The sequence below is a fragment of the Xiphophorus maculatus genome, chromosome 22, assembly GCF_002775205.1.
Source record: "Xiphophorus maculatus strain JP 163 A chromosome 22, X_maculatus-5.0-male, whole genome shotgun sequence".
NCBI classification, from domain to species: Eukaryota; Metazoa; Chordata; class Actinopteri; order Cyprinodontiformes; family Poeciliidae; genus Xiphophorus; species Xiphophorus maculatus.
In genome coordinates this window covers 20,409,600-20,422,304 of record NC_036464.1, presented here as the reverse complement: position 1 = coordinate 20,422,304, position 12,705 = coordinate 20,409,600, and the positions used below count along the sequence as shown (strand labels likewise).

The 12,705-nt window shown below is 37.9% G+C and overlaps 1 protein-coding gene across 1 annotated transcript; it reads left to right on the top strand.

The window, feature by feature from the left end:
- Nucleotides 1-1,188: 1,188 nt before the first annotated feature.
- On the top strand, nucleotides 1,189-8,919 carry tmem26 (transmembrane protein 26). The gene is made up of 6 exons (XM_005815708.3): nucleotides 1,189-1,474; nucleotides 2,790-2,886; nucleotides 3,100-3,180; nucleotides 5,728-5,936; nucleotides 6,063-6,142; nucleotides 8,211-8,919. Exons 1-6 carry the CDS (start codon nucleotides 1,284-1,286, stop codon nucleotides 8,501-8,503), a joined length of 951 nt encoding a protein of 316 aa, XP_005815765.1. The 5' UTR covers nucleotides 1,189-1,283; the 3' UTR covers nucleotides 8,504-8,919.
- Nucleotides 8,920-12,705: the final 3,786 nt, after the last annotated feature.

Genomic DNA, 12,705 nt, shown 5'->3' with positions numbered 1-12,705 from the left:
TCTGCTGCAACAAACCCAATGTCATCTGGACAAAGCAGGCAGCACTGTGAGGATCATGTTCTTTGTCAGAAACTCCAGAAGATACAGGCGGATTCCTCAACATGACTACCTGACAGACCACAGTTTGTGAGACTGAAGGACTCTGTGTCCAATCAGCTGGTCAGCAGCACAGGAGCACCTCAGGGGACTGCACTCGCTCCATTTCTTTTTGCTTTGTCAGACTTCCAGCACAAATTGGACTTCTGTAATCTACCGAAACACTCGGATGACTCTGCAGTTGTCAGGTGTACCAAGAATCTGAGTGCAGAAATGTGGTGGATTGCTTTGTGTCGCGGTGTGGGAACAATCATGACACATGACACAATCATTTGTTCTTGAATGTGAACCAAACAAAGGAGATGATTGTTGATTTCAGAGGAAACAAGGTTATGTTCAACTCTGCTTCCATCCTGGGAGACTCATATTCTTCTAATGAAAATGAAAAATGTTCTCCCCACCTCTTTTTTTAAAATTTGTTTTTAAACTAATGTGTCTTTCTAGGAAAATGATATTACTAATTAATGAATTATTAATGTTAAAAATGCAGCACAAACAACTGCAACAGCAGATTATCAAAAGCAGTTTAACCTCTTTAAAAACAACAAAAAAACATTTTAAACCTGAAGGTGTAAATCAGCTCCAACATCATCACTCGCCTACCTAGAGCAATATTTTCTTCAATTAATGTTGAACTGCTTGGTGAAAGGGTCACGACTATTAACTTATTTTACTGTTGGTGCCCGTCCTGCGCTGCCACCCTGGGTAAACAGCCATTTTAGCCATGAAATAACAGAGCCACTAAACTTGTCCAGCACTGCCTTGGAATGAAGTGAGGAAAAAAACAGAGAAAGAAAACAACAACACAGTTTTCAGTCAGCTTTTTTTTTTTTTTTCTGACACGTTTTCCTGTTAAAAGAGACTGAGGATGTGATGCTCTCTGCACAAAGAGTTTGCAGCGGAGTCAGAGTGTCAGCCGTACGTCACAGTGAGAAATGTTGTGAATGGGCTTTTTGAGACATGTAGCGCCGTCATTACTCACCACCTATCTGAGCTGACAGCTTCCCAGAGCAGGGCGAGGGGCCGGGTAGGGAGCAGTAGGAGGGTGTAAGGGGGAGAAGGCAGGCGGAGCTACAAGTTTGGGGCCTTTGTTTGAACAACCCTTCTTTTTTTTTACTTCTCTCTGTGTGAGCACAGCCGCCAGCAGCGGGCTGAGATCTGTACTTTCCTGGAGCAGCGACAGCGCCATGGGTCTGTTCAGCTTTCTGAGTGCCATCATCACCAGAGCTTTGTTCATCCTGCTTTCACTGGTCGCCGTCTGGAGGGTGATATGGGTCAAAAAACATCCATACTACTGGCTGCTGACTTTGCTCTTTCTGCCACTTGTTGTTGAAATGATAATAACACTGAGGAAGCGAAAAGGACTGGACTACAAATGGTAATTTAATCCCTCTCTTTTTTTTGCATGTTTCTTCATAAATTTGTGATGTAAAGTTTACAATGATCAATTACACTCTGAGCTATCTAAATGCATGCAGAAGTGATTGTATTGCACGTTAATAGTATTATAATGTGCAAATGTGCAGACTAACAATAATAATGTGTAGTTCTCCACCCCCTTGCATCCTGCTTGTCCCGCTGCTGAAATTGTCCTGGGACAGAAGGGTCCGGGTGGGACAGGAAATCAGGCTCCACAAACCAGCAATTATGGAGATGTATTTGTTATCTGGTTTAATTTCTTGTCGTGCTGAGATGGGTAGAGTAACCAAAAATAGTACTCATGTATGAGTAGCAATACTTCAACATATTTTGTTACTCAAGTAAAAGTACAAAGTAGCTGTCCAAGAAATTTCTCAAATAAGCGTTAACAAGTATTTGGTAAAAAAGGCTGCTAAATCACTGCCTAATCAAAACATCAATCATTTAATATTTAAAAATCACATAATCAGACCAAATAAAGTATTAAACTATTTACAAATGTGGGTATTTTGCAGACCAAAATGAAAGTGATTCATAAAAATAATTACAAAATCAGTCAAAAAAATAAATATTTTTTCTGAAATAATGTATTTCAGTAGAAAAACTTCAACAAAAACGAAACCTTTAACGAAAACTTCAGGTCTGTGCCTGGTACATTTTTGGTTAAAACTAGACTTGCTCTTCATTCAGTGAAGTTATTCACAGTGGGTAGAGTGTCCTGAAATTTTACTCAAGTAAGAGTACCTCACAATAAAATTACTCAGATGTAATTTAAAAAGTATCGCATAGTAAAAATACTTCTAAAAGTAATTCTTTACCTCCAGAAGTCACTCAATGAATGTAAATAAGTAAATGTATCTCGTTTCTATCCACCTTGGCTATTGTCTTTCCAGAAGATTGAATGCATGATAGTTATTTAGAAGGCACTATCTGACATAATAAACCTAATTTCCTGTCTCTTTAAGTGGTTGGAAATGAGTAAAAAATAATTTTATTGTCCTTCTTAAATTATTGAGCAAGTCGTAAAAGAAACTGTGGTTGATGTGGGATTATCTTGAGTGAGTAATAAAATAGATAATTTTCGCGAGTAGAACTATAAACAGCAAGTTTTTGGAAATTTTCTTCTTTGTCTTCTTGCTGTGCTGTTTCCCAGTCAGCTCATCTTTGAGCTGCATTTATCTCTACTAATATACACACACTTCATTTACATCCATATTGAAACTCTTCGTTAGTTTGGAGCAGTACCGATAAACTGATTTTCCCCTTTCTTGCAGGTTTTCTCCCACAATTTTTCTGTTTCTCATCAGTATCATTCCCTCCATCTGGATCCTGGAGCTCCACCACCAGCAGAACAGAGAGCAGGACGGCAAGGTAGTTAAAGTCAGAAACCACAATATTCAATATTTCTGCACATCTGTCAAAAAAAAAAAAAAAAAACATCATCCTTTCCCAAAACACTCATCTAGGCAGATGTGGAGGACATGGCTGCAAGACATCTTTTTCTGCAGACTATGCCTCTTTTTAGTGCTTCAAAGATAAAAATAAAGCGTAAGACATGTCTGATGCCTCGTTCCTCTTTCGCAGTGCAATTATGAGTTTTTCACACAAGTTTGGCAAACTGGCAAGAATGAATCATCAGGAAACAGCACAAGTGATAGTTTTGAGGTAAGTTAGCTAATACTTCATACACTTTTTTCTGAGGTACTAGATTCCCTAAATAAATATTAAAAAAATCATCAATGAAGTGTGGTTTTTAAGATGGGTAATACGACTGTTCGAACCAAGTTTTTTATTGCTCATTTAGATTTTTAATAAATCTTTTGAAAAGTATGAATTATAAGAAAATGTGACTGTTCAAAAGGTCTGTCTATTTCCAAGAGATGTGGGGTGCATTTCATTACCTATAAAAAAACAAAAATTAAAATAAAAGAGGAGCATATTTACTGTTTTTTGTGCAACCACCTTATGTATAAGCAATTACGAAATGAACAATTTACTACTGGTCAAAAATATTCTGCATTAGTAACAGATTTTCTTAAGCAGTGAGGTCAGAAATTTTCAAGTTTTGTTTGCTCAAAAACCTAGTAAAGGTGTGTTTTTATACCCAAACTAACGTGATTGGGAACGGACGAACTTCGTTCCAGAATCGTTAGTGCTGAGGTGGACAGAAGAACGTTTTCAGGAAGTAAAACTTTAGAGGTAACCATTTCCCTCAAGGGCACAAGGATCAGCTGACATGACATCATGTCTACATTGTGAGGAAGTTTGTTTTTTGCAAACTCATTTTTCACTTGTAGTCAGAGGATTAGTGAATACCTCAGCAAAAAGTTAAAGTTGATAAACTTTCTTGCTAGAAGAGATGGTGGTAGATAAGTGCTTCGTATTATCAGTTGTTAAAGCCGGTTATAAAACATCTTCACGGTGGCTAGCGAATTGACATTATCAGTAGAAACCACCCCCAACCAATAAAGGTGACTGTTCAAAATAAAATAACTCTGAGTGAGCTTCTGCTGGTAGATAACATTTACTGGAATCACAAACTCATATAGTTGGAGTCGCATAACAGTGAAAAAAAATTTTGCAAGATGGCTACAAAATAACTCATAGTTGCTACAAGACATCTCCAAGATGGCAAAAAAAATTATCAATGAAATGTGAAAGCTCTGCAAGGTTAATGCGAATCAGAGGAAGGTATGAGAAGAGTCTGGGATGTCACATATAGTCAAGAAGAAATATTTCCAAAGTGAATACAAATGCATGGTTGATATGAAAGCTCTTCAAGAGGGATAGACTTTGACTCATTGTCAGAGCAAGATATCTCTAAGGTGGGTAGAAATCCAACTACGATCAGCACAAAGTGTCCTGAAGGAGGCTATAATACTAGCTTCTAAATAAGTACAGATAGTTTTCCCTTTCTCTACAGGACCCAGAGTCATTGTTAGCATCTTGATACCAGATGTTGTGACGTCTCAGAAGTTCCCAAGCAGTAAAACAGGGAGGAACAACAATTGGCAAGTGTTCAAAATGCTATGGCAGATTAGTTTTCAATTCCTCAGAATGATATATAAAATCACACACATGCCCAGAATTACTTTCCAAGAAGACAGAAGAAAAAAGTCGCACACTGGAGGTTGTATTGAGTTTTCCTGTATGGCGATTTCCAATCTTTATGACTGTTTACTAAATTCTTTATACTGCTCCATTAACGATAAAGGGTTTTTTTTTTTTTTCTTATTTGTAAAATAAGCTCCTACTGCTTCACATTCTAAATCTAAAATATCAGTGGGAACAAGTCCTGAGAACAAGTTCAGAAATGATAAACGTGTGAACAATACGTTTATCTGAACAAGAATTCAATGAGAAGGCTGAACAGCGAACTGAAATAATTGAAACACTTAATTCAAAAATTTATTAAAAATAACCACATGACAAAGCAAAGATTTGAAAGAGATCAGAGGATCATAAGAGTTCAAACCTTGTGGACCCTTTAAGTAAAAAAAAAAAAAGACTTTTGTGGTGGATTGTTTTATCACAGAAATAGTACTAAAATCACATTTAGTCACATTTTTTGTGTGACTTTCTAGAAATGCAACAGTTACATTAGTGAATTACTAGAACTACAGCTAAAACCGGAGTTTAGGGACAATAAACTCAACCAAACTAAGAATAACATGTAGACCAGGTCATAGACAAAGGGACAGCAGAGTTCACAACTTTTAATGCAAATGCAATTTTAGGGACATATCACCTTCACAGAGATGATGTTTTATTACCACAAAGCAACTAAACATGACCCCTAAGTTTGCACAGAGAACAGATATGTCATGTTAACATTAAAAGATAATTTTACAATCTGTAAATCAGAAGTTATTGATCTACCTCTTCAGCCTAGAAGCACAGTAAACAGGAAGCTTGGCTCACAACGCTCTGAGTCCTACTAAGATGGCGGCGGCGGCTGCCATTGACATCGATAAACAAATTCAGCTTTGAGAAGTCAAATATTGTTAAAATAAAATGGTCTTTTTTGAAAAGAAACAGTGATGCTGAGGAACCTATAAAGTGATAATGTGAAAATGTTGCTTTTCAAAATGCTCCTCTTGTTGGAACTGCTCTCATGATTTACACTAACATATTGCGACATGTGTTTCGAGATGTGCTTGGGAAGCAATGGAGCCTTCACAGAAAGTTTCTCAATGTGCCTCTCTTTCCCAGAGACTTCGTCACGTGTTGTCAAATTTCTGCCAGGACAGCTGGATCCTTGCTCTTCATCAGATTCTGCTCATCCTTCTCATCATAGGGAAGTGGCTTCTCCCTTTAGGAGGCGGGATCACGAGAGATCAGCTCTCTCAGCTTCTGCTCATTTTAGTTGGCACGGCGGCGGACATCCTCGAGTTTAACAGTGAGACGCTGGCCGATGTAAAGTGGGTGTTGTGTTTTTTTTTAAGAAAAAGAAAACAGTTTAATCCATGCATATGACAGCAAAAGTGTGGTTTCCTGTTTAGATGATGTTGTTTTAAAGCGATTTAAATATCCGTTGTGTTTTGCAGAGAGAACAGTCGCGAGCTGGTTTACGTCATTTTAGGTGTCTGGACTTGGAGCATGCTGCAGTTCCCCTGTCATCTGTGTGGTCAGTGTCTGCTTGGCTTTTTTAATCTTAACATACGTGCTTATTGAGCAGTTATATCAGCTTCCAAACAATCGTTTCTAGAAAAAACATGACAGCCAAGCTCGGCCTTTGAGCAAAACGGAGGCAGATTTTATCTCTGCCTCTGTCAAATTATAAACCTGTGTAATCATGATGGCTCTTTCAGGCAGACATGTTGAGACCTGAACCTGTGAAGACGGATCAGATCAGAAAAAAAGCATTGAAGGCGTTCAAGTGTATACCGATTATCTTCTGAGCAGAAATCCGACCCGGGAACCTGTCTGAGTTTTTCAGATCCCCACTTTGCTGATAAGCCGAGGCAGCAGCTGTAGAGAAAAGCACATCTACAAGTTTCATCCTTTTTGCCCAAACTTGTTACAGCCAAAGGCGTGAGTCAACAACAACAAAAAAGAACTCAAAACAGGAACAAGTTTATTCAGGAACAGTTTGTTTCTGGAGAAACCCACATTAACGGTCAAGTTGATCTATTACGCGCCATTATAATGTGGAAATAAATGTCATTACCCTTTTAATGCAAAAATATTAGAGGCATTAGAAGCTTTACTCTCGCAGCAAGAACACACATAACTTAACAGATGTTTTCCGGTAATGTGTGTGTTTAGGTATGCTTATCTTAGACTGCCTTTTTATGGCACTATGCTTGAATTCCCTATAAATGCACAAGGTGTTGACTTACAAAACCCATTTGTCGAAGATGTCGTCAGAGAAGTACTCTCCACAAAATCTCTGTTTCACAGCTTTTTTGTGTTCAGTCATCATCGGTGGACAGTTTGTCCTAGAACGCTTTCAAAACTTTTCTACTTGTGTTCAAGATTACAGTCATTCCTCACATTGTTTTTGAAAGCTGAGGCTGACCGCCGCGATGTAGGTTGTCATTTGAAAATTACAGCTTTAGCTGCCAAAGAAACCCCCCCAGCAATTTTAAAGCCAGAATTATCATCTTGTTTTTCAGAAGAATAAAATTGCTACCAACAAAAACAATCCCCCCATTTGCACTACTTGACTCAGTGCGCGAGACTACGCAAACTCTCAGAGCCACACACAGCCAGAACTAACAGATATTTATCTTTTTTAATCACAATGTACAACCTAAAAAAAAAAAAACTTAGAGAAAAGGAGTATTTTGCTCTCAATGCCAGTATTACACTTCTTCTTAAGGTTTCCTCACAATTGCCTTCAACTTCTCAACATGAGAAAGATTGAGAGGCTCAAATTCACTGGAAGTGAGCTGAGGACAGAAAGAGGATGTGTGCTAATGTGTAGACGAATGATTGCTTTGTTTATACTTTGTTTCAGGAAAAATGTTACTAAATGACTCCAAATGATCCAAGCAAAGGTGGAAATCCCCAGGAGATCCTAACCCACAATCTTGGAAAACTCTAGATTTGTTCCTTCAAATAAGTCATAAAAGGAACCTTCATATTTAAACATTAGAAATGTGAAAAGGCAAAAAAAAAAAAAAAAAAAATCCACCATCCATTTAAAGAAAAGTGTGGATGAATTTTCAGGTTAGTTCCCACAGGAACTTTAAACAACACACACACACACACACACACACACACACACGCGCACACACACACACACACACACACACACACACACACACACACACACACACACACACACACACACACACACACACACACAAGTAATAAAAAATAAATAAGTACCACTTGGTGGACAGCTCTGGGTCTCGAATGTGCCTTCAGAGAAAGGTACTTAAGATAATTCGATCAGATGTTAAATGTACATCAACCGAAGATGTTTCTTTAGATTGAAAATTTGGCTCCTTAGATTGTAACAACCTACTTTTCATTCTGATATAATAGTCAGAACTTAGATAGACTAGTAAATCAGAGAAACTCCCATAGAGATGTGGATCGAAGATCTTTTGAGTGGGTTCTTTGGTTCAACCTCATCACCCGTTTGGGTTTCCCTGGTTGGCAACAGCACCCTTGTATTTGTTGAATTGGCTGCTACTTCCAGTTTAGCACAATGCATTATTTTTAACGCATTCTTTTTTGAACAGTGGTGGGGCCAATGACCGGCCAGGCAGCTGATGAGAGCATCCAGGGAGACTCCCTCTGGTCCAATCGCAGCACCGACCTGTGGAGCATCGTGGAGACGCTGTTTATCCACGACGGCCCCTTCCTGGTTGTCCGGCTCATTGTCATGATACATTTTGGTACTTTTCACCAAATGCTTGTTTTCTTTGCCTTTAAAAACTTCCTGGTTGTCGTCCTGAATATATACAGGCTGTGTGTTTTATACCATGACTTTAAGTCGTCCGTGCACAGCCCAGTGGGGGGCAGCGCAGACTGAAGAGTCTGATGAGTCATCGCTGAGACGGGTTAGAGACAAGGAAAATATCAGATGTCAGACCTAAGATTCTGCAAAGATACAAGACTTGTGAACATTTCATGTGAAGCAGGAAAAGAAGTGTTTAATGTTATCCTGATCCAAAAGAACGACGAGTTCAGAACAGAATCTCTGACCTCATTCATTTTGTAATCAAAGGACATTGCTGTTTGGATGACTGATATTTGGTCATAACATTTCTTCATAGACCTTTGGAGAGTTTATTTCCCTTTAAGTGATGCCACATTTATCAGAAAAACAAGTTCTTGGGTCAAAGCAGCCGAGTCTACCCATTAAAAACCGCCAGTATCCAAAAGCTTATTCTGCTCTTGACTGGTGTTTTTTGTTTATTACTGAACTAGATGACAAAAAAAAAAAAAGAAATATTTGCAATTCAGCAATGTATTTATTTTTTTACATTGAAGAATTGCACACAACCACAACAGTCACAATGCAGTGGGATGCCAATCTATTCTTTAACTAATTTAGTTTGGGATATCATGAAATGCTCTCCATTCCCAAACATTTGAGACAGCGTCATGTCGCCTGGGCCAAACTTTAAACTGGACTTACAGTGGCAGTAGCCCAGGGCCACATTTTTTGGGAGGGAGGCCTCGATTTCTCTCTTTTTTTTCTTTTTTAAAAATGAAGGCATGTTCTGCAGACATTATACTTAAAACATCATGAATTCATAGCAATTTATAATATGTAGCAACTGGACCTTTTAAAGCTACCACCCCCGTCAGCTCCCTACTGGAGGGCAAGGTACTGCGCCTGAGTGCAGTTGACCCTCCCTGAAAGGTTAAAGGTCAAAAGATCAACCAACCTCCCACTTTCATAACATCAAACAAAATTGGTGTCAGTCAACTCGGCTACGTTTGTGCTGGAGTGTGCAGCAAAAATTTTTGTTTGTTCCGCCATCATTCTAAAGATATTAAGAAAAATGTCTTCTAAGGGTCATCAGAGGTCAAACACTCCCCTGCCACCGCTCACATTTAAATTTATTTATTTATTTAAACAAATCAGCTAGGTCGGTGCTTGTTTGTGCAACAAACATTTTCATTTGTGCTGCTTTGGCTTTGAAGATATCAATGGAGGTTTAATCTTTCATTGATATCTTCAGAGCCAAAGCAGCACAAACGGAAATTTTTGCTGCACAAACCACCACAAATCTAGTCGAGTTGATTGACACCAAATTTATTTATTTTTGCAAATGTGAGCGGGGCCTGAGGAGCGTTTGACCTCTGATGACCCCTAGCGAACATTTTTCTTAGTATCTTTAGAACGATAGGGGCACAAACGAAGATTTTTGTCGCACAAACGTAGCACAAATGTTTGACACCAATTTTGTCTGATTTGAAGAAGGTGGGGGGAGGGAAACTTCACTCAGGTTGATAAATAAAAGAAAAAGGGACGCAGTGCTTTGCTACTAATTGTGAACACCATGACAAGTAGTTTAAAAAAATTAGCGAGGGAGAGGGACGTAGGTCGTTAATGATAGCTTGACTTTGAGAACCGTTACATTAAGATGTGCTGTGAAATTCAATGTGTTTCGATTCAGTTAAAAAAAAAAAATCTCTGACAGATCGTCAGAAGAGCAGGTGTTTAGATGAGCTAATCAAACCACCGCTGTCCTACCACAAGGATAGCTCGCATTAATAATCGCGAAATAAAAATCGAAACCTGAAAACATGAAACTGTAACGTACTGCATGTTCTTTTCTTTTTGTGGGAAGTGTTTGCATGTTTTTGGTCTTGATTCCCGGTACATTCGTGGCGTTGTTGTCAGTTGCTACAACAACGCCTGTGTGTAGGGCTGCTGACACAGAGGGAGAAAAAACTAGTGTGTTTTAGTTATTCTTCAACTGGTTTTCTACATTATTTGTCCCTTTGCTGAGGCAGACTGCACTAAATTAATAACACCTACATCTCCAGATTTCATTTAGATAGCGCATAGCATGTAAAAGAATCGTCTTTTTGCCCTCATTGTGGGCATGCAAGAGATTTCTGGATGTAAACAATAACATTCAACATGTCTATAAAGACATTCGACATGTTTATAAAATTAACTAGTACTGTTCATGCATTAGCAAAATATTTTTTCTTTAGTGGATAGGTCACCAAAATGGTTTCCTGCCCAGGGGCCTACATTCCTGTAAATCTGGAACTGCATGTCACTTGTATACTCAGTTTACATAATATTCAGGTTTTAAAAGGTGTTTTTTAATAATTAAAATGAACATAAATAAATGTTTCAAGCATATCACTCTGTGTGTAGAATAGAAAGACTTAGATAATAATGTCTGTACTGCTTACCTTTAATTTTTACCATTAAGTGAAGCAACATCTGAACCAATACTGCACTAAAATTGATCGTTTGTTTAAGAGTCATGTCTGGTGTTTTTTTTTAAAAAAAAAAAAACATTTTGATGTTATTTTCTTCCTTGCAATTTTAATTAAGTATTTCCGATGGGTTTATTTTATTATTTAACACAGGTCATTATATTCTCTTGAAGTATTATGTTAAACATTTCTGAATGTTTTAAGGCATTTGCTGCCACGTTTTACTCTAACATTCAACTTTGCATGACTGTGAATGTAGACAGACTGAACGTAACCTTGCAGCGTGTTTGTTGTAATCTCATGTTACTCCTGCAGTTTTGAAGTACTGTAAGTAGGTGAACTGCCAGAACCTGGTGATGAAGTTTTTTTGTAAAGCGATCTTGCTTCTTGTCCTGGGTAATGAAATGTGTAAATTGCATTTCCTTTGATTGTCACTAGATGTCCTCAGTTGCCTTTATCTGGTTTCATGATCTTCACCGTCAGAACTTCCTTTTTCATTCTAGCACTACTGGCACTATTACTCTGCCATATCTTGCTTTCTTTCTTATCAGTTCTTTATTGTTACCCTCTTTGCGCTTGCCTAACCTAACCTTGTTCTGAATTTTCTATATTGTTTTTGTTGTTGCTTAGTTTTATATTAGACCAGTCAGATTTTCTTTCTCTTTATCAAGGTTTTGTTTGTTTTGGCGTTTAATTTTTTTGTAGCTTCCTGGGTTTTCATCTGTGTTTACTACACTATGTTGCCTGTTATCTCTCTGCTTTATATTTAGTCTTCCATTCTGGTCGTGTATCTATTAACCTGACCATGCACACTTAAATAAACGTCTTCTTTCTAAATAAATTTGAGATAATTTGAGCTTGCATTATTGCCGTGCTGTTTTGTTACTGCACTGATTTAACTACTAAAACAACAGTGAAGCAAGAAATGTTCCCTTATTCTGCTGAGTCTTATTGCAGGTAAGCGGCTAATAAAAAAACAGCAGTTCTTGTTTCCACATGCACATTCTCCTTCAAGTTTAAAAACAGTTGTTTTGTTTTCATAGATATAAAACACAGAGAGGCTTACAGGTAATTCTGGATTGTTTGAATGGTTAGGGAAAACACAGAGGCAAAGTGAGCAGAGAAAACAATAGAGGAAAAAGTGACAGACGTAAGAAGGCATGACGATTCACACAAAGGTAAAATAATAAATAACAGTGTACAGTAAGGGCAAATTTAGAACACAAGATAGAAATACTGCACAGGTTTTATTTTTTATTTTTTTTATACTCAGATCTAAAGAAATGTGCAACTGGGAAGGAAGTATAAAAGAAGTGTAACATCTACATGCAAACTACTTGCATGTTAGGAATGTATTAGGTCAGTTCATTAACTGTAGGCCTTTAGTCTTGAATATAACCCATAAGGGCTGACTGTTTCACAAAACAGAAACAGCCATAAGAATTTCCACATTAGAAGAAAGTGTTATTTACAAGTATTTCCTTTACCAAGCTGCTTACTGGTTGGAGTCGAGCAATTGTGCTGCTTAATTTACCTCACTTTAACATCGATAGACATTAAGTTATTACTTCCCTCACAATGTGCAATTGACTCAAGGTTAGCTCCTCTTTTTGAATAGTTGCAAGCAGTCGGAGCAGTTTCAGCGCAACTTGTAAAAGCCTTTTTAAGGAATCTTAGAGATGCAAATCCTTATTCACAGCTCCAATTTAAATCTCTAGCAGATTAAGGAAAAAACACACAAGCATTTGGTGTGTTTGTGGTTATGTAGTTATGCAAACCAGCATCTATCAAATACCAAGGACCGCCTGGCAAAAGTCATCAGTG

Excerpts from the sequence above, each read along its gene's own strand:
- tmem26 (XM_005815708.3), top strand. The coding sequence starts at position 1,284 with ATGGGTCTGTTCAGCTTTCTGAGTGCCATCATCACCAGAGCTTTGTTC. Across the intron at positions 5,937-6,062 it reads GAGACGCTGGCCGATGTAAA|AGAGAACAGTCGCGAGCTGG; the intron begins GTGGGTGTTGTG and ends TGTGTTTTGCAG. Across the intron at positions 6,143-8,210 it reads GTTCCCCTGTCATCTGTGTG|TGGTGGGGCCAATGACCGGC; the intron begins GTCAGTGTCTGC and ends TTTTTTGAACAG.